The 25,122-nt window shown below is 39.1% G+C and overlaps 1 protein-coding gene across 1 annotated transcript; it reads left to right on the forward strand.

Annotated features, from left to right (window-relative positions):
• The first annotated feature begins 106 nt into the window (after nucleotides 1-106).
• Nucleotides 107-24,144, forward strand: ANKMY2 (ankyrin repeat and MYND domain containing 2). Its single transcript, XM_082046970.1, has 10 exons — nucleotides 107-310; nucleotides 3,311-3,375; nucleotides 11,947-12,085; nucleotides 13,837-13,935; nucleotides 15,597-15,757; nucleotides 17,008-17,222; nucleotides 18,339-18,474; nucleotides 20,252-20,380; nucleotides 20,811-20,952; nucleotides 22,672-24,144. Exons 1-10 carry the CDS (start codon nucleotides 244-246, stop codon nucleotides 22,893-22,895), a joined length of 1,377 nt encoding a protein of 458 aa, XP_081903096.1. The 5' UTR covers nucleotides 107-243; the 3' UTR covers nucleotides 22,896-24,144.
• Nucleotides 24,145-25,122: the final 978 nt, after the last annotated feature.

Below are 25,122 nucleotides of genomic sequence, written 5' to 3' on the forward strand. Positions count from 1 at the left end.
GGAACCCAATCTCTCCCACGCCGTGGCGGGAATGGTTTACCCCGCGGCCCGCCCCTGGCGGGGCGGGGCTGTGGGAGGAAGTCGCCATGAGGAGCGGGGCGGGCGCTGCCGGGTTCGCCGCAGGGCGGGGGTGGTTGGGGGCGCTACCGGGCCCAGGCTGCTGGCGCGGCCGGGCTGAGTTCACCTCGCCGGGCGGCGCCGTCTCGGGTCCACCTTACCGTTTGCGGGAGCCACGGAGGCGCGATGGCCCCCCCCAGGAAAGGTGACCTGAGCCCTGAGGAAAAGGACTTGCTGGGAGTGATTGCCACAGGTGAGCCCGGCCTGGCTCTGGCCCCTCTGCGGCGGCGGGCGCTGGTGCTGCCTCCGCCGGCCTGGCTCCGGCGCCTTCACCTCGCCGCGGGCTGGCAGGGCCGGCGCCCCTTCTCCGCCGCGTCGGTTGTGCCCGAGGAGGGCTTGGAGGGCCGGGCCGCGGCGGGGGTGCTGCAGCCGTTACTGGTCGCGCTGCCGCCTCCCGCGGGCTCCTCTCAGCCCCGGGCCGTCGGCACTGCGGGGCTCCCCAGGGGCCTGACACGGGCCTGCTGGCCTTCCAGACCCTCTGTGGGCCGCGTCCTCCTCCTAGTGGGAGAGCGCTCGCCGAGCGTGGGGCAGGCCTGTGCCGTCCAGGGAATGCCGGGGGGCGGCTTGCCAGGCGCGGAGGGGGCGTGTGTGGCTGTGCAGCACAGCCGGGGCAAGCCCAGCTGTGAAGGTCTGACTCTGCCAAGGAAAGTTTACATCTTTCTTATGTGTATTCATACTTGTAAAGTACATTGGCGTTTATCTAACGACTTGTATTAATGTGCTCTGCGAAGTCATGTTTTCTTGGGGATAACCCAGTTCTTTAGCCTGTTATAGTTTTCCCTTTATGCTGTTGCCAGAGCAGGATGTCCTTGCAGACAGGGTGTTCTTAAATTAACATATTTTGAGCTTGTCCAAGGTATTGTGCACCTGTTATCCCTTGGACTGTTTTAGTTTGCATTTCATGTAACTGTCACAGTTTCACCATTTTATGTGACACATATGCTTACTGCTGGGGGGCTTTCTGTCCCTCTTGCTGTAACAGTTTGATTTCATGGTCTAGCAACGTGAATTTCACTGCCCTGTCTAAATAGTTATACTCTAAATGGTATCTTTAAAGTTATGGGCGATGTTTGTTAGCTGGAGGTAAATTAAAAACATGTATTGCACTACATACATTTCCACATGTAGTTTTGAGGCAATTTGAACCTATAAGAAATTATAGTTTTGGAACTTCACTCTCAATTATATTAAAATGTTGCTTTGTGTCAGAGACACAGGCCATTAATTTATTGTAGATGAGAGTCAGTTTGATTGACTCACTTTAATCAGAGTTTTAGGTCTTCAGTTTGTAGACACTTCTGTCTAACTTACCTGATTGGGGTCACGGGATAGCTCACTTTAGAAGGGACCTCAGGAGGTCTCTAGGCCAACCTCCTGCTCTAAACAGGTCAGCTGTGAGGTCAGATGAGATTGCTCAGGGCTTTAGCCTGTCTGGCCTTGAAAACCTCCAAGGATGGAGACTGCAGTGTCCCTGGGCAACCCGTTCTGCTGCCTTACTGGGCTCATAGTGAAAATGTTTCTCCTTGTATCCACTCTGAAGCTTCTTTTCCTTTCAACTTCTGCCTGTTGTCTCTTGGTTTCCTACCATGCACCACTATGAACAGCCTTGCTCCAACTTTAAGTTCTAGCTAAATCTAGAAGTTTGACTTCTGTCAGTTTAGTGTCTTGTTTGGAAATCCTTCAATGTTTTGTCATATGGAACCTGAACTTGTAAATGCAACTTCACTTGCATTAAAATTTACTTGGAAGAGTTGAAGACTTGCTGTTTCTGATGTTCTTCTGTAAACTACTCCAGGTCCTAAGAAGCTTCACATGTTTTACATCTATATATATATGTGTGTATGTATATATGTAGGTGTTTGGGGTGACATTTTGACATGTATTTGGTGACAGTGCTCTGTCAGTCACTATATTTTACTGCGTCTTTATCAAGTGTGTGAGATGATTCAGGTGACTGGCTTCTTTCCCTAAAATAATTATTTTTTAGAAAAAATGGGTAGAGAAACCAAAAGCTTTATGAAAATAAATTATTTCTAGTATTTGTAATTTATTTTTGAAAGAAAATGAGACAAAACTGAATTTGCAAGAGCCGCTTTGCTGAAAATTTCCTGGAAGAGCCCCTCCTTGTGATACAATGAAGATAAACATGAAGTCTGTCATTAAAATAAGGAATGTAATGCTTATTGTTATTAAGCACATACCTGCTGGAAGAGCTTTGCTTGTCATTGAATCAATGATCAGAAATTGTTAATTTGCAATAAATTTAATTCCCCAAATTTAGACTCTTTGAATGTTCTTTTATTTCTATTTGTTTGAATGTCTGTTGAAGTTGCATTGACATTACTGAATAGGCCAAGGGCTTTAAATCACATTCTTAGATCTGTGGCTTAACTGAAAGGATTCTTTTAGCAAATATAAATACTGTGATAATAATATAAATAAATATAAAAATACAAAGTCATGACCTACTTTTCCTCATACTTTTTTTTTTTTTCCCCCCAGAGTTCAGTCTACTTGTGCATTTGGCAATTTTTAGAAATGTCACTGATCAAGCTATCTCAGTCCTTGTCCTTTCCACCTCTATTTTCTATTACCAAAAGCAAATTCCTTCCACATTTGTGGACCTGGGAGGTGGAATGTTGCAAATTTCAAATTTAAACAGGAAATGGGATTTGAGTAAATTATAAAGCATGTTCCATTCTGAACAGAAAAGACTTTGAGTAGGATAATTCCCTTTTTTGAGAATCTAGGTAGTTCTTTTAGACATAAGGTGTTCCAAAGGAGTACAGAATGTGTTAAAATGCTCCATATCATTTACTCATTCAGAATTGTTCTGATGCAGTTTATGAAGAGACATATGAGTGCCTTGTTCTTTTGTGTGTGTGTAGATCAGTTACTTCACAAAAAATGGATGTTTACTTCTAGTGCATGCTCGCAAACTGCTCTTTGATGTTATGACTTCTTTCTCAGCTTTTAGCTTCTAGAACAGAACACTGGTTATACCTAAACCTTTTCACTAAGTGCCATTGCTTTATTGGTGGTTAATCTATATCTCAAGTGGTTAATCTGCAAAGATTTCGATTCTAATCAGGAAGGGAACTGATATTTTTTCCTCTTGATTCACAGTTTATTCCTCTTCTCACCCCCATTTCTCTCTTTGTCTTTTTTTTTTTCTTTTTCTTTCGCATTAAAGGAAACACTGAGGAGGCTGGAAGGCTACTGGGCAGCAAGAATGTCCGTGTCAATTGCTTGGATGAGGTACAGTGAAACTACAAGAATAATACTGGGTTTAGCAAGGAAAATACGAAGTCTGAAGACCTTTTTGTTGTCAAATAACATTGCTATACAGGCTCCTGGATATCAGTTATTCTGAAGCTATTTCTAACCTGTAGCTGAATAATGGAACTTTGAAGAGCTTTTTTTTTTTTTTTTTTTTAAGGGAATTTAAAGATTAATGTTACTTGAAGTACTACACTGTTTGTATTTTCTCTCAAGTTCCAGCATGATCTGGGGTGTCTGTAAGGTAAAATCAACACTGCAGCAGGACACATGGAGGTGCTCCCTGGTTTCTTGTCACCTCCACCAAACTGTAGTCCCTCTGCTTAGATATCAGCAGATTGTGTGGGCAGGGAATACCTGTCCCCATCTCACACTTGCATCTCATCACCTAATGCCTTTTCTTTGCAGAACCATAAACATACGCAGTTAGTAACTAGGTCAGAAGTGGAAAACACTGTCTTTTGCAGAGGCAGATGTGATGGACATGTAGAAGGTAAAATCCTTAAGTGCTGTCTGAAACTGGGAGGAAGTTTGTGGAGAAAGGAACCTAATATAATGTCTCTATCTATTTCCTCCTCTTCTTCTTACAATGTGTTTTCTAAAGCAGATAACATTAATATGGAGTGGAAGAAAAAGTGCAGTCAGCCAGATTGCATGTTTGATCAGTGTGCAGTTTATCAATTTAAATGTCAGGTTGTGTTTTTCCTAACTTCCATAGGATCCCTGGGAAATTCAGGCTAGCAGGGACCTCAGAAGGTCAGAACCCTCAGGTCAGGATCTTCAGAAAGTTCAGCCTCCCACTCAAAGTAGCTTCAGCTCCAAGGTCAGATGAGATTGCTCTGAGCTTTATCCTGTCTGACCTTATAAACCTTCAAGGATGGGGACTGCACAATATTTCTGGGCAATTTGTTCCACTGCCTTACTGTGTTTATGATGAAAATGTTTTTCCCTTATATCTGAACGTCTATTTCCATTTAGGCTCATTGTCTCGCCCTCCTGCCACCTTAACTGAAGAGTTTGTCCCTGTCTTCCTGATGATCTTCCTGTAGGCGCTGGCTGCTGTTGGGTTCACAGAATCACAGAATGTTAGGGACTGGAAGGGACCTCAAAAGATCACCTAGTCCAATCCCCCTGCTGGAGCAGGAATACCTACATGAGGTTACGCAGGAATGTGTCCAGGCAGGTTTTGAATGTCTCCAGAGTAGGAGACTCCACAACCCCCCGGGACAGCCTGTTCCAGTGTCCTGTCACCCTCACTGTGAAGAAGCTTCTTCTCATATTTAAGTGGAACCTCTTGTGTTCCTGTTTGCACCCATTGCCCCATGTCTTATCATTGTTTGTCACTGAGAAGAGCCTGGCTCCGTCCTCGTGACACTCACCCTTTATGTATTTATAAACATTAATGAGGTCACCCCTCAATCTCCTCAAAGCTAGAGAGACCCAGCTCCCTCAGCCTTTCCTTGTAAGGGAGAAGCTCCACTCCCTTAGTCATCTTTGTTACCCTGTGCTGGACTCTCTCCAGCAGTTCCCTGTCCTTCTTGAACTGAGGGGCCTAGAACTGGACACTATATTCCAGATGTGGTCTCACCAGGGCAGAGTAGAGGGGAAGGAGAACCTCTCTGGACCTACTAACCACCTGCCTTCTAATACATCCCAGGATGCCATTGGCCTTCTTGGCCACAAGGGCACGGTGCTGGCTCATGGTCATCCTGCTGTCCACCAGGACCCCCAGGTCCCTTTACCGTATGCTGCTCTCTAACAGGTCATTCCCCAATTTATACTGGAAACTGAGGTTGTCCCTGCCCATATGCAAGACTCTACACTTTCCCTTGTTATAGTTCATTAAATTTTTCCCCGCCCAACTCTCCAGCCTGTCCAGGTCTTGCTGGATGGCAGCACAGCCTTCTGGCGTGTCAACCACTCCTCCCAGTTTGGTGTCATCAGCAAACTTGCTGACAGTGCCCTCTGTTCCCTTATCCAAGTAATTGAGGAATATATTGAATAGTACCAGTCCCAGTACTGAGCCTTGAGGGATTCCACTGGATGCAGCCAAAGCCATCTCTTCTTCAGGCTGAACAAGCCCAGTTCCTGCAGCCTTTCTTCACTGCACAAGTGCTCAAGTTCCTACCATGTCTTGGTGGTACCCTGCTGAACTCACTGCAGTTTATCCATGTCTTTGTTGTACTGAAAGGCCCAACATTGGACAGAGTGTTATAGCTGTGGTCTCATGAATGTAGGAAAATTATCGCTTCATCTACTGGTTATCTTCCTGGAGCATTGTTAGCCTTTTTTTTGTGCTGCCAACAGATCAATTTTCTGATTGTTCTTAAATACAATTAATATTTAAACCTTAATTTCTAATGTATGAATTTCAACAAGCTTCTGACAAACTAACCTTTACAGTAAACTTTAGGAACACAAAATACAGTATTATTATATTTGCAAATGTCCGTTATTGTTTGTACTTTAAAAGCTTTTCTTGAATGTAATTGCTGAGCTAGTGCTGAATGACTGCACTCTTGATGCAGTATTAGAGCAACATGCAGGATTACTGTTGAGAGGATATGGTTTATTAATGGAAACCGTAACAAGTTATGCCTCAGGCTATTGTTAAAGAATAGTATTAACAATACTTGCCTAATGCTCACATCTGACTAAATACACCCAAGGCACATAAGGCTTAAAAAGTTCATGCAATGGACTTCTTGCAGTGTCTGTTTTATCCCCAAGAGTGGTGTGTGATGATGCATATTTAAATAGAAGGGGTTCAGATTTGTTTAGGATTCTCAATCCATCAAGCATCTCACATCAACTTTTAGAGTTCTTCTGTTATAAACCATTTTCCCTCTCTGTTATTCTAATATCTATACATAAATAGAGTGTGTGAAACCCCAGTTAAACATTAGCTTCCTCTGTTATTCAGCATTGCTATAACTGGAGTCTGCTTGAATGCATCAGGTCGTATTTTCTTATGCTGCTGACTTAGCTGTTTATCCTGAAATTCAAATTATCGTACTACTGTTACTTATTTTATTGATGTTAAGAAATGAGGAAACAGCCCTGAAAATGCTTAGATATTGAAAAGGGAGCACAATTCAGTTGGGAACTAAGAACTCGTTTCCTTCCTTAAAGTCCTTTTTACCTGAGAGAATCCATGAAATGAGCACAGGTTTAATATAATTCCTCTGTGCTACAGCACGCATGCAGTCACAATTTAATAATTTCCACAGGCTAGAGAATCCAGAAGCAGACTGTTAAATATTGCACTTCCTGATTTAAAAAAAAAAAAAAACAAAACACATAAGATGTCCCTTTAATTTTTGGTTTGACCATATATTCTAACTGCTTAGGTCTGTTTTTTTTCTAGATTTAAAAACTACTGACAACACGCAGTCTATTCTCTATGTACTTTTAGACAAGGACCAAGTCACATCTCAAACAATTTCCAAATGCATTTACTTCTAAAGTTTCTTTACTAGAGTTTTGTAGCTTTGTTTCTTCAGTAACTGAGCTGTAATCATGGTTCTTTCCTGAATCCTTTCCAGTTATTTCAGCTTCTTCCTTCAAAAATGGAGGCATGAGCTGGACACACAGTTTCAGCTTTGCTGCTGCTGCTGCTGCTGTTGTTACATGTATTTAAAAAAATTTAAAAAAAAACAAAAAAAATCTCTATTTGCCTTTCTTGCCCATGTGCCAAGACTCGCTCACCCTTCACCTCCTCTGATCTGCAGTGCTCCACTGGGAGCAGTAGGTCACTTGAAAGCAGAGTAAAACCCCTTTATTCAACTTAGTTTCACAGATGCCACCTTCCAGAAGGTTGTAATGTCCCGCAGATACAGTCCTGTTTTTTCCCAGCATCTTTTCAGACCAAATAATTGTTGTTGTTGTTTGTCAAAGAAAGGAAAGGTATTTTGGCTGTTTATGAAAACAAATAAATAGATAGCTTTTCCACAAAACTTGTCTTTAAAAGTTTGACTCTGGCACCTTTAAAACTTCAGAGGCATTTAAGTTCAGATGTCCCAAGATATTAGGACAAATAGATGAGCAATGGAAATGGATGCAAAATAAACACAAATATATTTCATTTAATGCACGCTGCTTAGTCATTTTTTGTCCTATTTTATGTGGAGTGGTTGCTAATTTGGAAACGTAGTGTGGAAGAAAGCGTTCAGGATTTTTCTTTCCCCTGGGAGTACAGAGGTTGTAAATAGTGTTGATGCTTCATGTTGGCAGTTTGCTGACTTTTAACTCCATCCATTTGCAGGGTGTGGCTAAGATCTTTCAGATTATTATGGAAAGGCAGTCTAGAGGAAGCACATGGCATTTCTAGCCATGGTCACATTGGCAGTTCAGGCTGCAAAGAAGCACTGTAGTACCACAATCCCACAGCTTCTGCACATCAAGTAGAGAGACTTGACCTGAAAAGGCTTCACAGTTTTGTGTATTTAAAATAATTTGTAGGTCATTCATAATCTTCTTATATATAGAACTATCATTTGGCATTAGCAGCATTACTTTTTTTCTCTAGTTTGGTAATTCAGCTGTTCTCTTCTGTAATAGAATACATCTTTCTGGAAACAGTCCACTTCTAGATGCTAATTACAGAACTGAATACTTTCTGGGAATCACAGCAGCAGCCAGCTTACTAGTGTATGAGACGTGTAGCTTTGCTCATACTGATAATGTTCTGTGGAGAGCTCTTCAGTTAATCTATCTTGCTATTCCAGTATGAACTTCCTATGCTAGCAGAAAATACCCAGATCCTTGGCCTTTATTGAGGAGAAAGAGTTTTGTCTTTTGATGTTTTTTAAGTAGTATTTCAAAATACACAAATGGAAGAAAATTTGACTGCTACTAAGAACTGTCTGTTTTCAGTTCAGGTCACTGACTGATATAGACTTTAACTTTTCATCACTGCAGATGAACAGAAAGATCATCAGAGAAATCTAATGTGTTATATATGTGAAACCAACAGCTCAGCAGGGTCGCTAAAAAGGAGAACTATAGCTATGATCGACATATCTACACTCACTAACAGTATTTCTTATTCTAATTAGTTCATACTTGGTGATAGCTAAAATTTTCATGCATGTGTCTATTGACTAGCCTCCAAAACCAGCTTGTAGTAAGTTTGAGATAGGTAAGGGCAATCAACGGCAAGCAAAAGCTTTAAAGATGAAATTTCTAAAGGCTTTCATGCAATTAAAATTCAAGTAAAGTATTTTTAAACTAGTAGCATCCAGAACCATTTCTGTTAAAAATCAGAGACGTTTTTACAATCCAGTTCCAAATACCTATTTGAATTAGTCATAATTACTTGGTTTGATTTCAGTAGTGCTCTTCATTTTTATTTAGGAAAGTTGATTTTTAAGACATTACTCAACGAGTATTTCTGTGTTCTTTTTGACACCAGCTCTTTTGGAATAATTTTTTTCCTTTTTAGTAACTTTCCAAATACTGTCTCAAATAAAAGCCAAATCTCCAGTCTATGTGTTTAGTTTGTAATTTTCTGAATGAATAGGACTGTTATAGTTGCCTGAATCAAAATAATAAAATAAGGCACTTTTTCCATGTTAATGTGGGGCTGGGTTCCTCATTGCAAAATGAGCTGGGAAAGGAGGAGGTGGATGCTCTAACATACACATCAGCATAGAAGTGTCTACAACAGTGTCTCAGCTGGAGTTTTTACTGTCTCTTTTTAAAATTTTATTTTCTAGTTCCACTTACCCAAATCCCCTCTGACTTAAACTGCAGTTAAGTAGCTGGTATTCACACATTCAGTGCCACAGTGCATGCCAATACCTGCCGAGGGAGCTGCTCCAGTGTGATCCAGGCTACGTGTGCCACATCTTGGCCACGTTTCCACAATTGAGAAGAAGGATCAAGTGACGATGAGAAGTGTGAAACACTGGGAATCTGGGGACTGCCAGGATTCCTCTTTTCTCTTGAATGACACAGGTCTATGTGGCTACTTCAGTAGTGCATCATCAACAGGTTCTCCACAAAACAATGGCTTTTAAAAATATACATGTATCATGTCTGTGTTCTTACGCGGTCAGTGTGAGTGTTTAAATGCTGACAACGTGGTCAGTTTTTCTGCCAAATAAGCCCAGGTGACAGGGATGAGATATGGTCTTGTTCCCTGGTCTCCTCTCACTCACCACCAAGATGGGAGATGTTAATTTTGCTCCCTGTAAACCATGTAACGTCCCTGCAAAGTAAACAAGAAACTGGGAGAGATTAATTTTTGTCCTAGGCAATGAGGGTAAAAGACTGGATTTTTGGTCAGAAGAACATCACATAATAGCTGCTAGAAAATGGATTCTTCATCCTTTGTTCCATCCTGGAACAATAAAGTCATCTCTGTGCTTAATAAACTGTCTGTTAGTTTAGTCTTTTAAGTATGTTGTATTGACAATCCAAATGTCATCTGTCAGAAAACACGCTGTTGCTGGACCTGTCTTTGAGAGTCAGCCTGACGAGAATATTTGCAGTCATCTCATTTTCTGCATAGGGGCATAACACAAGATACCGAGCTTGTGTCTAGCCTGTAACTTTTTTGTTTGCTGTGAATATGAAAGGCTGATACTCGTGTGACTTTAAATCCATTTTTCTAACAACTGTACATGTTTTCTGCTTGGTATGTTTTTCTGATCCACACCACAGCCTGACACTTTAGAAATGTAATCAAAGGCTTTTAAAAAAGGTTCCCAGGAAGAGGGAGGGACCAAAAAAAGCTCTACCACCAAAAACCAAAACAACAACAAAGAACAAACAAATCAAACCACGCCCAAACCAGCCCTTTATTTTCTCCTATAATCAGACTTTTTTTTTTTTTTAATTGAGGCAATTGACATTCAAGATATAACCAAACTTAAAATTGTTTTCTTAAAGTTCCTTTTCCAGTCAAAAACCTTATTGTATTCATACCCTTACAGCAGTACTTTTCTGTGCTGCTAAAGGAGGTGAATCCATACTATGACTACAGACTGGGATTAGCCCATAAAAATTGCTGTCAACATAGCATAACACATAACACAACATACTTATATATTAGGATAGAAAGCCTTTGTAAGTCCACAGCTGAAACCTAACAGAAACAATCACAAATTTGTTTCATGCTTGCGAAGTGATGTCTTCACATCTTTTGTTTTTTTAACAACAGTGTTTATTGCAGTTTACCAAAATATTTTGGGTTACTAAAATATAATGCCTCAAGTAATCATTTGTTATTGTTTTCAGTTAGATGGAGAATAAAGAAAATATAATGCTTTAAAATTGTTATTATAATTTTAACTTTCCCAATTTCCCTCACCTTTAGGAGTTTTTTGAAAATTATACTGACAAATTTAACTCAATTGGGTTTTATTCTATCATAAGTTGAACCAAGAAATATATTAAGGCTCAAACTGACAGTTTATTTCAGAGTATCACATTACCATGCATTTACAGAGCCGCAGTAATGGTGTATGTGAGTGTATTCACACATACAGCCTTAACCTGAAAAAAAAAGGAAGAAAATCCCATTTTGATTTCCTTCAGGGACAGACTAAAGCACACTCCCTTTTATTCAGTGTTGGAGAATGTTCTCGGGCAATTACTATGTGTTGGCTGATAACATGAATCCTGACTTGCTGTTAAGTGAAAATAAACAGCATATTGGAAAAAAGCGCATTGAATTCTAAAAATGGAATGTCACGCAATTTTCTCAAGCAGAAATGTGCTTCTCCGTGCCCTTTGAGAGGGAGAGTGCCTGCACTGTCAATTCACCCTAATTCTGTAAACTGCCCCTAGGGTTTGCCCACATTTGTGTTTAGAACTACACCAGTGCAACTCTAATAAAAACTCAGCGCCTCCCTCACCAAAGCTGATCCTTTCCCTGCGAGCGCAGTCTATCAAAAGGCAAGGTGTGAGACGGTGCAGTTGTTAAAGTCTAGTTAGGGCTGTGTGTCTGAGCAAGGGCTTTCAGAGCACTGGCCGATGGAAGAGCACAGACACAATACAAAAAGGTGGAAAAATGGGGGAGAGGAGGGCAGCACAATTACCAGTAATCACGACTGAAAATGAGCAAGATGGGTTTCAGGAACTGCAATCTCTGTAATGGCAAAAGCAACAAGAGCCTATTCCTAATTTTCTTGTTGCTCATCATATCATGTGGGGGAGGAAAGAAATAACTTAGGAACCTAACAAATTTTCTAAAACAAGCTTTTGCCACTGACAGAAACATTGTCTTCAGCACTAATGTCTTACACAAAATGCCAATGACAAATCGGTGGTACAGGGTTTTCTTTTATCAGTTCTGGTCTGTTTTCAAATATATAGCAAAGCATAATCAGAAAAGTGACGTGGAAATGGCAAACTTACTGTATGTTAGTAAACACATTTTTTCATCAAGGTTTTGTGAGCTTTTTTGTTGTTGCTAACTTAAATATTGTGAGGCCTAGGCAGATACACTCAATATGTATATACAAGTAAAAATTATCGATGTTATGGAGATCAAGAGATAAAACTATTTATTTTTTGTATGCTACTTCTTTTTTGTGTTGTTAGCATGGCATGACCCCTCTAATGCATGCAGCGTACAAAGGGAAAATAGACATGTGCAGGTTGCTGTTGCGACACGGGGCTGATGTTAACTGCAACGAACACGAGCATGGATACACTGCCTTGATGTTTGCTGGACTTTCAGGTAACTTCTTACTGAACTTAGCTCACTAATTTTTATGACATTGATGGGTACAATTTGCTATAAATTAATTATTTAAAGGAAAATGGCATCTTTTGGTTATTCAGATTTACTGTTACTTATATGAACCAGGCATATATGTCAAGACCAGTAGAATCATCAGGACAGTGGAATAAGATAGCTACTGTTCAGGCTTGTTTCATATAAAAATCGACTTTGTTCAGAACTTTGAGACATATACTCCATTTTGTCTTGTTTATCAGATCTCAAAATTCAGTCTCCTGTGACTATTTTCACCTGAAGTAGGATACATTCTGTATAATTATACTGTGTTACACTGGAAAAGATGCTGCACCAAACTGCTTTTTTTTAGGACTACGAATCAGTAGCCTTTACTAACATTTGCGGCTTGTCAGAACAATCTAGTATTTTTCAAATTTTGCCTTTTTCCTATGTTATTTTTGCAATTATCTTGTGGGCTTTTAAACATGTATTTAGTAAGTTTTTAAAAAAATGTTTTCTCACATTAATACTCACTCTTTTACATTTTTTACTTGAGGGTGCTTATAGCTGTATGTATCTTCTCCTGTCTCAAGTGGTGGTTTGCAGGTTTCCACTTGCTATTCTTTTTCCCTGATGAAAGGAACAATTATTTCCTCGAGTAAGAAAAATACATTACATAAAAAACATAGTTCCATCTGGAGAAAAGATTAGATTTGGGAATATTAAGTTATTTTAAATATCTTCTTTACTAGGCCACTTACGTATTCCCAAAAAGGAGATTCTAGAGAAGTAAGATTTCTTAGCAGGCAGAGTTTAAACTCTGCTTTCTTTCATCTTAAGTATAAAAAAAGAAGGGCATAGGTGTGTATATGAACTTTAACTGGATCATCAGATTGCTTTTCTGCTAAAACTTTGGTAAAAAGATTGGGGAAATTTCAGTGTTCTGTGGCATTGAGCAACATCAGAGCTGCAGCAGATAGATGGGAACAAACTCTCAGAGGTTCTTAAATGGCTGCAGCTTTATGGAAAATGGTGGATTTTTACCATTTTCTCACAGCTGAGCTTTTAACCTGTCATCCTGGGTTTGAATGCTTCTGAATGTTGACTTTAAGGTCTGTTATCTGTGAGTGCAAAAGGTACATAAGCACTACTGACGCATTGCCTTTGTTTTAAGATCAGAAATACTCTTTTCCGTCCACAACCCCCTTCTTTGTTTAAGTTCACTTTTCTGTACTTAGCATGTGCACAAAACCTGATACTGTAAGAACACCTTTGAAAGCAGAACCAGCACGAGTGGTGACAAGTGTCCTTATTAGTCTCTGAAGGGCACCAATTAAGTCATCTAATCTTCCCATCAAATTTTAGCTTCATTTTACTTGGTATTTAGCCCAGTCTGAACACCCAGTTCCTGCTGCGGAGAAAGGAACAATCTGTTCTCTTCTCTATGCTCCTGCTACATAATAGTACTGGATTTGTTTTTCTTCTTAGAATAGCAAATGTTGTAGTTGAACTGTCAAACTAGATTACTAGAATTTGCTTCTATACTGCTATCCAGAGGGACCATGCTCTAGTGTATGCATAAGATTCCTATAAGCTTCAAATAATGACATTAAGAACACTTATTTCCCTCAGTGTTACTCCTGCTCTTCAAGACATTCACCCCATGTTTTTCTACAACATAAAGAATTACAAGTTCTTTTATTTTACTTTTTTTTTCTCTCTCATTCCCTGTATCTTCCTTCTGAATTCAGGAAACAAAGAAATCACCTGGATGATGTTAGAGGCTGGAGCAGAAACTGATGTTGTCAACTCTGTGGGAAGGACAGCAGCTCAGATGGCTGCTTTTGTGGGTAAGGTGGAAGTCTGTTGTGATCTCCTAAATTCCTAAAGAAGTAAAATGATAGATAGAAGTCTCAGACCCTGTTCTAAGGTAGTCACTATTCATGGACCTGAACTTGACAAGAACAAGAGAAAAGATTTGTGATTCCAGTATGATGTGTGATCCTGGGCAAAACATGGAACCAGGCTTTTTTCCATTGTTATGTTTCTTTTTCTTGTCTTTTTTTTTTTTTTTTCTAAAGCCTTTTTACTTTTTTACCCATCTTGACAATGCTGGGAGTTTCCTGAATGAACGTTCCCAAATATACAACTTTTTCTCTATTTCTAGCAAGGGTGTGTGATAAAACATTACCAGCTATTGCTGTCCAAGTGACCTTCCCAACAACCAAAAATGAGACCTGTATTTTTACTTCAACACAACCTTCTTGTTTAAGTGCCTGAAAACTCTGTTGCAAGTCTGTTAGGTGTTCTGGATTCAAGAACCTGCCTTGCCTTTTAGAGCTACTTCCTTGAATAGTGAGTTAGTGCAGTTTCAGTTTCAATGATATCTCATTCTTGTCTTTTAAAGAGGAAAAGATTGACATTACTCACTTGAAGTTCAAGCAGCAAAGCCTTAACTATTCACTTAATATGTCAGACAAGTTCACTCCTATTAATTATGCTTTGGATTTGGAGAGTCTTTTCCAATGTGATGCTGAATTATTAGCTAATGGGGAATATTGTCTCCAACGTAATTTTGGAGAATTCTTGTTTAAAATCTCATCATGTCACCAAGATAAAATATTTCGAGGCATACTGAGATATGCTGCTCTGCAGAAGTCTGAGTGTTGGAATCCATTCCTGTTCTTTTTTGTTCTCTGTCCAATCAACATTAATTCATCTGTCTGTGTGTGGGAAGTGAGGATACTTCTTACCCTGTCATTTGTCTTACACTGTGCTCTATTAGCTTAGAACAGTCCCTTCTGAAACAGTGGAGAGTTTTAAATGCTGGAATTTGCTTGGCTATGTCATCTTCTACTGATTAATAGGATTAGTGCCAAGATAAATCATTTTAAAGAATGTGATCCTGAACTGGAGAAGCGAAGTTTACTTTCCCTTTAGCCAAGTAATCCATCATGTTGTCAGATGTAGAAAACAAGAAGGGGGTGTTACTTCCATCACGGTCCCTTTTTTTTTGTTAAATTTTAAGCATGTTCTGTTCTTATAATTTCTCCTACTTTAGGTGCTTTAGCACCTAAATCTTTAGCACTATCTGTTTCAGGTCTGAAAACTTACAAGTCTCGATGCAAATGTCATTAATTCTTGAAAGTGCAAAGTGGAGAGAACCTCTCTTGGCAAATTTTAACACCAGCATTTCACTATTAGTATAGTATAACTTTGGGGAGAAATACCTGTTCTCTTGGTTCTGGCTTACCAGGGAGGGAGGGTGCAGGAACAGGACAGTATTCTCAAAATGAATTTTCGTGAAGTCCTTCCCTGCTGGGAGTCAATAGGTTACACTTACTGAGCAGAAAAGTTGCGCTTATCGAATGCCTGTTACCACTGCAAAGCGTATCCTGCTGAGCTCCTTTGTGGGTCGTTCTCACCTACATGGCTTGTATTAGATACAGATTTAGGTCTTTTTTTTGGTTATGTCATTTCATTGGTGATTTTTTTTCATGTGTGCCTTTAGGTCAACATGACTGTGTGACTGTCATCAACAACTTCTTCCCGCGTGAAAGGCTGGACTACTATACTAAACCACAAGGCTTAGATAAAGAACCGAAACTGCCAGTAAAATTAGCTGGGCCTCTACATAAAATTATTACGACTACTAATATGCACCCTGTTAAGGTGGAGTAATATGCAAATTCTATGTGTTTGTTGGCATGGGAACTGTTTCTTTACATCAGAAAGCATTCAGCTCTTCAGAGACCAGTTGAGATCAAAAGTATTATCCACTAATTCAGATGCTTCTGAAAATGAGAAAGAATTGGGCTCAACATTTAGACATGATTAAAAAGTGAAGCTATTTCAGCATCTATATACACCATAATCTCAAACTAAGATCTTCAAGTGGAGATATTCATGTTTTTTAGATCAATAGCCATAAATAGCTTTCTTTTTGGCTTGCTTTTTTTATTAGACCCACTTGAAGTGGAAACATAAAACAATTTCCTGTCTTAACAAAATCTCATTGTTCTCTCAATGCTTGTCTCAGCATGTATCTTTCTACCTTCATCACTGGTTCACCATAGTAACATCTGCTGCTGTTGTTTCTGAAAGTATGGGCAAGTGATATTTATTTTTACTGCCCAGTGTATTTGCTGAAAATAATGTTTACTCCTCCAGTGTAGTTCAGAGAAATTAATACACCTAAATTCAAAGACAAGGTCCTTGGGTTTGCCATTCAAAGTCAGGAATTTGTCAACAGTTGCCAAGCAGGTATCTGCAACACATGCAAACATTAATGCATCTGTGGCAACTACTTCAGCGAGTAAAGAGTCTCTTAAAATGGTGAGTTCAGTGCTTTCCTAGTCCACCTGAAGTACTCCGAGATTATGTGAGGTTCATGTCTTCTGTGAAACTGCTTAAATCATGCAAGTCCAGTTTACTTTAGGTCAGGGGTGTCAAACTCATTTGTAGAAGTAGTTACATTTACACAGTCCTAAAATTACATTCAGCCCTTTTAAGGCGACCACAAGGCTGATGTGGCCCCAGGTGAAAATGAGTTTGACACCCTTGCCTTAGGTGTTTAAAAGGAAAGAGATTTTGCAACAGTGACCAGTAGTTTCTGTAACTCTTTGTTTTTAAATAGTTTTTACTCTTCAGGTTCTTCTTCTGGGAAAATCCTTATTATTTTTAATACCAGACTTAATTTTGAATACTACTTTTACGGGAATTGTGAATTACCATACACTGAACAGTAGTACCAGATAATGACTGAAAAAAGAAGAGGAAGACTGCATAAGATAGAATTAGAGGAATATTAGAAACTCCACTGAAATTTAGCTACGATGAGCTGTATAACCTTGAATGCTGATGCACAAGTTCAAAAACATTAGTTCCTAATTGGATTACATTTTCCTCAATCTTTCTCATAGATCGTATTGCTGGTAAAAGAGAACCCTCTATTGGCCGAAGCAGAAGCACTGCAGAAATGTTACAGGGTTCTGGATCTAATTTGTGAGAAATGTATGAAGCAGAAAGATATGAATGAGGTACTTGCTATGAAAATGCACTACATCAGTTGCATCTTCCAGAAATGTCTTACGTTCTTAAAAGAGCGAGAGGATAAACTAGATGGACTTATCAAAAGGTACGTATTTCTACCTAGAGGTCTGAAGGCTTGTGCATGAACCAGCTTTAGATACGCAACAAAGACAACTGTAATAATTGATCGGATTGTCTTGGATAAAGCCTATGCCAAGTACATTTTTAAATAATCCCGGTTACAGTCACTTCAGGGTGGCATTGACTCCCTTTTTTCTGTCTGAAGTGACATTGTCTTTTCTGGGGTACAAAGGAAACATTCCTAGTGCTTCAGTTCCTTGCTGGAACTGGTCAGAGCTTGGCAGTCACACACCAGGAAACAGCAGAGAGCGACGTGGGGTGGAGACAAAGGGGAGTGACAGGCTTGAAAAAAGAATTTCTCAGCGTCTGATATGGATCATCTGGGAGCGTTTCTCTTGCTCTCCAGAAGTCATACAGGATGAGAGTATTTTCAAAAACACTTAAGCAACCGAGAAGTGCAAATCCCACTGGCTTGGGATGAGACTTACAGGGATCTTCAGAACATACTCAGAGTTACAAAACCAGCTGCTTGTTCTTAAGTATCAAAGTAAATGTCCTGCCTTTTGGATGGATCACATTCCCCATAGACCTCCTTGGATTTCTGTGTGATGCTGAAAATAAATTATGAAGTCAGCTTTCACATACTGAAATCAAATAGTTCATTGGTGGTCCATATAAAAAAGTAGAAGCCAACCAGATAAATATAGAAACACTAGGACTGTGACACATTATTAAACATTAAGTAAAGCAGAATTTGCATCTTAAAGTATTATGTATTCTTCTGTGTTTATTTTTACAACACTCATTTTTAAACACAACAAAGCATTTTGCTGCTTCAGTCTGATGTAGATACTAGTCTACCAGTAGATTATTATGTTTCTCTGTGTGGCTCAATTAGTAAGTAGTGGTTTCAGAGCATACATTTAGTTATTTTATATTTCATAATGATTATCCATTAGAATAAAAATAATTTCATTTGCATTTTAAACACTGTTACGTTTGAAGTTGTCAAAATATTTTGAATTATAATTCTTCTCTGAAAGAGGACAGAGTCAGGAGGACAGAGCACAGCATGCTGGATATTTGTTCTTGAACATTTACTATGTGATTTCTTATTTGACTTTGGTTTTTAAAAATTTAGTCTCTTGAAAGGGAGAGATAAAGATGGTTTTCCTGTATATCAAGAGAAGCTAATTCGAGAAAGTATCCGAAAGTTTCCTTACTGTGAAGCTACATTGCTCCAGCAGCTTGTGAGAAGTATTGCTCCTGTTGAAATAGTAAGTTTTGCCTATCAAGAAAATACTTTCCAAGCAACTTGCGTAGTAAATTCAGTTTAAACCAAGCCACCTTTCTGTTTTTCAGCTTCTGCAATGTATTATATTAAGCAAAGGTTTTTGATGTCCCTGAACTCTCTGGCAAACTGGCATTTTATTTTACATATTGCAGGAAAATGCTCTAAAATACTTCAACTAGTAGTTTGTTTTCCCGTGTCTATAATGAATGCTTAAAAACTTCAGCTTTTAAAGAAAATTATAACTATGTCTATGTCGGAGCTTTCTTTTCCTACTGTGAGATGTCTATTCAATTTTTCTTTGCCAATTTGCTTTTACAAATTGTAGGGTTTGCAATCGTTTTTTCACAATGTCTAAATTCAATTTTAAGATCAAATCATTTCCTAGATTTAATGCATTTCTAGTGTACACATAAAGTTCATAATACATGATGGTAGAAACAGAGAAAATGTTCTGTGAAGCTCCTTTTGTAACAGGGAGAGTAAAATGTGTAGCTAAATTAGGAAATCAAAATTACAAATTAAAAAATCTCACTTCAGTTTTCCTCATGTACCTTGGCTGACACACTTATCACAGTACTGTTAATTAGTTCATAATAAATCTTACACAAGAGTTGTTATTCTTTTTAAAAATGCTCTCTCTGGCCTCCGACAGCTACATGTTATATGCACCAACACTGGGGAAGTGGAACAATTTTGTGATGTGTTTAGATTATGCTGAGTGAATTAAAAATAGCCTCCCTCTTAAGTGGCTCCAGTCTACTGAAATGTCCTGAGGCTTAATGCAATCCCTACTGTTTGTCTAGGCCAGAAAAATAAACACCATGTGGAAACATAAGCCATCATGGTGCATTAAGACTTGCTTTAGAGTAAACATTTTCCTTCCTGTCCCTTTTTTCTTACAAGAGCTTGTAGCCTTTTGTGCCTTCTCCCTTTAAAGAAATACGGTTTATTGCATTGGATTTCTGTCCATTTGCAACACTGGGAAGGAGAAGATGCTATACATTTTTAATTGTCTGGAAGGCCTTGACCTTTGGCTTGCACAATTACTTTGGATTCAGCCTGGGCATCTCAGTGCTGTCGTAGTTATTATGATCGTGTATATTCCATGGTAGCCCGACAGTTCAAGGATTTACTGAGAGATGGGGCAACTTGGTGGTTTTTTTTTTCCTCTAGTGTTTACATCATTGCCTGAAAGAAAAGTCGTAACTTACGGTTACCAGCATAATATACTAAATCTTACTGCTTGTATTGCATGGGAAAGATACTGCAAATAATATCAAAATAATAATATGCAAATAATTGTTTTGAAGATTCTGATTTCTGACCATTTGGTCTGTAGTATCTGAGTGCACTGAGCACAATGGTGTAGCAGTGACAAGCAAAATATCTTTGTGTGTGTCAGCACAGAGACTAATTTGCAAAAACCTGCTACAATCAGATGACAGCATGTAAAGAACAGAATTCATTAATAGTATTATTAACAATTTACAGAGTAAAAAAATATAATTTTAATCCTCCTTTCTACAGAAGCTAAGGACTGAGTTAAGTTTATATACAAAAATGTAGCTAACTGTAGAAATGTTGGGTTGTGCATGTGAGTTGCGACTTAGTTCTGTGTTCTTGCTGCTGTGGCATCTTGAGTGAGACCGCAGCCGGTTGCCTGGAAACTCGCATTCCTTGTTTTGTTTTCTTGTTGTGTGTCCCTCTTGATGGGAGTGCTGGTTTTTCACCTCCTGACCACCTCTTGTCTTACCTTTCAGGGTTCTGATCCTACAGCTTTTTCCGTACTTACACAAGCTATTACTGGCCAAGTGGGTTTTGTGGATGCCGAATTCTGTACAACTTGTGGGGGAAAGGGAGCGGACAAAAGATGTTCAGTGTGTAAAATGGTAAGAATCCATGAATAGTTGTAATGAATCACAAAATATAGCGCCACTGAGGTGCTGAGGATTTTGAATGCTTGACTATTTACTGTGTAGATTTACGAGTGGCACGTATGCCTACAATGAAAATGTGCAAGCCAGCTACCTCTGGGAGAGGTGCCTGAAATTCACGAGTAAGAGCACTTGGATTTCCAAGTGTGTATGTTTAAGAATTAAGAAAGAGTAAAATTTCTGTATGTTTACAGTTAACAAAGTAAACTATTCTTTATAGAGCTTCATATAGCTTAGAATCACTCCATATGACCTTAAAAACTGCTTTAAAATACCATTAAGTAATATACATAGGGAGATTTAATTTGGCACATTAAGAAATACAAGAATATTGTATTTTTTTTTTAATACATAAAGATGAATTGATAGCTCTGGTAACTTTCAGGTGATGTACTGTGACCAGAACTGCCAGAAAATGCACTGGTTTACCCATAAAAAAGTCTGCAAGACCCTGAAGGAAATTCATGAGAAACAAGAACTAGAAGCTGCCAAAGAAAAAAGGAAACAAGAAAAAAAGGAAAAAAAAGGTTAGAATCTGTAGTTTGCTTGCTGAAACTAATGCTGCATTAACTGCACCCCAAGGAGGAACAGTAAGAGATCTTAAAATCTGTAACAGCCACGCTTGAAAGAAACACCTTTGTTGTAGCATAGTAGCATACATGCATTTGTGGAATTCGGGTCTTTCAAATTACAACTTCTGTGTACTTTCTAAAATCTGGTTTTTAATGCTAGAGTTACACAGATTTCTGCAACTAAAGCACTGTGAAGTACACTGCACTGTTTCAAAATCCAAATCTTTAACCAAAATCATGCTGAAGTTTCATGCTACTTTGCCTTTCGTTGGAGGCATTAGGACAAGTTGGATAACAAGAAAGCAGCCCATTCCTTCCAGTTGCAAAGGTTAATGCAGCAGTTAATTATCCTGTAATACTTTCTTCAGGATCAGAGTATCAAGCTGTGTTGTGTATTTGAATGTGAAGAAAGCAAGCATTACTCTGAACTGTTAATGGTGTTTTTCTCCCTTCACAAAGCAGATGATTAATACATAATGACCTACATGTTAATCTTCACTAACTTCTTCACCTGCCTGGCCAACACACTATAGACCATATCAGATTATGCTTTGTTAGCAAGACAGTGAATTGCTCTTAGCTTGACGTTAGCTTCTGAATGGTGCTGCATCAACGGTCTTCTCACCAACAGCAATTTTTAACTAATAATACCCCCTACAAATCCTATACATTGGGAGTGGGAAGTAAAAAAACCCAGCAGCTGCAACTACAAGCAAAACAAAGAGTTTAAGAGTTTCTGCTGTGCAAGGGTGAGTGTTAAGTCAGTGTGTGTTTCAGCTTGTGCCTAAGGCAGTTGGCTGCAGAGCCAAGTGAGACCTTGGCAGGGCTCTGGCAGTGTTGTGGCTGGATGTGACAGGGTTTTCAGCTGGCTGTCAATCATAACAGAGAAAAAGAAACCGAGATAGACTCCTTCCAAAGGTGCCAGGGCCCCCAACTAGGCTTCGCCCTCTTCTCAGAATTGCTAGCACACAATCCCTACTTAGCAGAATCAAGGCAAAAAGTTAGTTGACTTTTTTTTTTTTCTCTGAAGACATTGCTTTTAAAGTAAAGGTGCAGTGGGTGATTCTGTTCCATGCAGTAAGCTTATAAATTTTAGGATGACGCACATCAATCAAAGTTCATTGTGGTCAGCTGTTCATTAGAAATTAATTTCTTCAGTCTGTAACATGCAAAAATGCTTCCTACATAATAATGTGAATGCTTTTTTTTTCCCTAAAAAAAAAACGCAACAACAAACCAGCCAACAAAACCCAACCAAGCGACCAAAAAAAACCCAAACCACACACATAACAAACTAACCTGTACTCTATGTTTAACCAGCCTACAGCCATTCTTTGTAAAGCTAACTGTAAGAATAGTGTCAATAAAGCAAGTTTGAATAGAAAGCTAAAAGAACTGTAGTGTCCTACTTTGCTCTTCTTAGCATTAAAAAGAAGTTTGGCAAAATTGAAAATTAATTAGTGAGAACTTCGTGCAGGGTTGTTTCAGAGTAATATTACATCAACTTAAGCAGAGCTGTAGTGCCTTAGGGTTTTTTTGATGAACCTTGCTGAAGTTAATAATTTTTGTAATTGATGCAAAGTCTCCTAGTGTTTGTTACTCTTCAACAAAAAAAAATGTTTGTTTGCAGATGGGTTCGTTGTTTACTAATGATGCAATTTCTCTTTTGCTTAGATGCTATGCAACTAGTAGAGGGTAGTTCTACAAGTGAAGAACAGTCGGATCCTGGTCCAGATGCTACCAAAGAAGTGAATCCAAATCATGCTACTGAGGGAACGGAAGAACCTGAATTTACCAAAGAGACGGAGGCACAAGCCCTGCACCCTGACAGTCCACTACAAAGTGAGACTGGCTTATCTGACATTGCTCTTCAAAAAATTCAAGATTCTGAAGAGTAAGAGGAGGGTAGGAGGGGACTAAGTGTTCTGGCTACGTCCCTGTACCTAGAGAACTTTTTATGCTGACCATGTCCGAGTTCTTTTGGCATGGCTTCTGCAAGTGTCCCTCTGAAAGACAGCATGTCTCTGCTTATCTTGAGATGAAATGCTGGCTCATTTGTCTATAAATTCTTAAGGTTCTGTTGTAGATTGTCAACATAGATATTTCTTATCTGATAAAAATTAGAGTGGCATAGATCCATCTGCATGTATACCACCAGTAAGCATAGTAAAGATCTATGACTGTGGTTAATCAGCCACTTGGTGAAAAATAAAAAGCATTTGATTTGGATTATTCATGTTTTCAGAACCTAAAATCTATTTTAATTGTTATTTTTGGGTTTTTTGCAAGTACACAGAACTGTAGTTAAAAGTGTTTGGAAGCCAACTGTTAAACTGTTTTTTGACACCATTTTATGAAGCTTTATCTGAAAGAATTCAGTAGCAGTTAAGTTTCTGAAGATGCTCATCTGTACTGTAAATATTTTCGACTAGTGAGTGCACAAAAATAGTGTCTATTTTGTGGCAATTTTATTAAATGATACTGCTGTTTCAGATGTCATAAGCTGACTGTGAAATATGTGTTGCAACAGAATTATTTCACTATTGGTCTGGTCAAAAATATTCCAAGTTTGTTAAACTCTAATGAAGGGAAGACCAGAATGATTTAAAATATTTTGATTGACAATAATAATGGTTTCTAAGTCGTAGCTTTCAGGTAAAGATGTCTTAGAGCACACTGGGATGGATGTCACTGGTCGCAGTGAATTAAATGGGAAAATTCATGTGTGCATTGACACAACCGGGATTTCACTTAGGCTTTCAACTGAATACTGTATCTAGAAAATAGCTGCCCTTAACTGTGCTGTTTTCACTCAGATTTACTGCTGTGTCTCGTAAAATCAATGGGAACGCCAGAACTGAAAATACCACTTGCTGCATAAGGATGGCAAAAATTGAGATATGTAACTGTTGGATGTTTTGAACATGGCAATATCCTTCAACTTAGAGGAATAAGGACCATCCTCAGAGGAAAGAGAGGAAAAATACTATTAATTTTTTACTATTTAATATATTGAAAGTTTTTGTTTAATATTTTGAAAACTGTAAGAGCGAGGATACATAAATGCACCTGTGCAGGGAATGTACCCATGTTTTAATTTCAAGGATTATTAAATTGTAAAGAATAAAGGGAAGTTTTTCAAAAGAAGGAGCTGCGTGGCAATTTTCTTTACTGCATCTGTAACACTATTGGGACATACAGTGACATTCTTGTTTTACATGCGTGGGTCTCCTCTAGCTTGGGTGTACGAGTTTAATTTCCTGACCGTTGGCAAGCAAGAGATGTCTGTCTGGAACTGAAATATGGAGTCACAATGTGGTCACTGGCCACTCTTGGATCTGGGAATGCAGAAGTACTGCCGGTTCCCTGTTCTACACGTAGCATTCGGGGCTCATGGGGGTGTGTTGCTCTTCAAGGTTTCTCTGAAAATGCAAACCCTTTGGCAGAAATGCTTCAGGATTTTAGAACTGTGTTAAAATCCACAGCGTAAGTCTTGCTTTCAGTCTGCCAGCCAGCACTCCTTGATGAGGAAGAAAAGCCTAAGCAATAGGAGCAAGTATGAACATTGGTAGTAGATGTGAAGCATGGGATTGTTGATGCAGATTCTGCAGTTGTGTTTTTTTCCCATTCTAACTTGAAAAGGCCTCAAAGGCACTATGAGCAGACGCTGCACAGCGAGTCTGAGGAGAGCAACTGCAACCCAAGTTTGGGTCCCAGTGCGCACTGACGCTCCAGAGCTACCTCTGCCTTCCTCAGCTTGAGCTGGAAACAGCTCTTCTGTTGGAAGATCATGGTCGATATGTCCATAATCATGAATTGGAAGAAGCATCTCATGTGACATGTTACTCGGAAGACAAGTCAGAGGCTAAATAAGGGCTTTTGATATGTCAGATAGCATTGACTTTAGGCCTTTGGCAGAATGGTGAGAGGAGGAGGGGAGGAACTGTATTATTTTCCATCTATGTGCACATCTCCCACCAGCTGCCTTATCGTAACAGGCTGTAGAAGCCAACAATGTAGGGTGTGAAGCCACAGCATCACACAACCCACGTGGTTATAGAAGAGAGTGTGTTAAAACCAGTCAGCAGCCTTGGGCTGGTGCACAGTGTATGGCAAGTCCTGGCT

The sequence above is a fragment of the Streptopelia decaocto genome (genome assembly GCF_964273445.1).
Source record: "Streptopelia decaocto genome assembly, chromosome: 2".
In the NCBI taxonomy this organism is placed as follows: domain Eukaryota; kingdom Metazoa; phylum Chordata; class Aves; order Columbiformes; family Columbidae; genus Streptopelia; species Streptopelia decaocto.

Bases quoted from the DNA above. Each gene is read 5' to 3' on its own strand.
- ANKMY2 (XM_082046970.1), top strand. From the start codon at position 244: ATGGCCCCCCCCAGGAAAGGTGACCTGAGCCCTGAGGAAAAGGACTTG. The intron at 311-3,310 runs GTGAGCCCGGCC...TTCGCATTAAAG, and splicing joins GCTGGGAGTGATTGCCACAG to GAAACACTGAGGAGGCTGGA. The intron at 13,936-15,596 runs GTAAGGTGGAAG...GTGTGCCTTTAG, and splicing joins TCAGATGGCTGCTTTTGTGG to GTCAACATGACTGTGTGACT.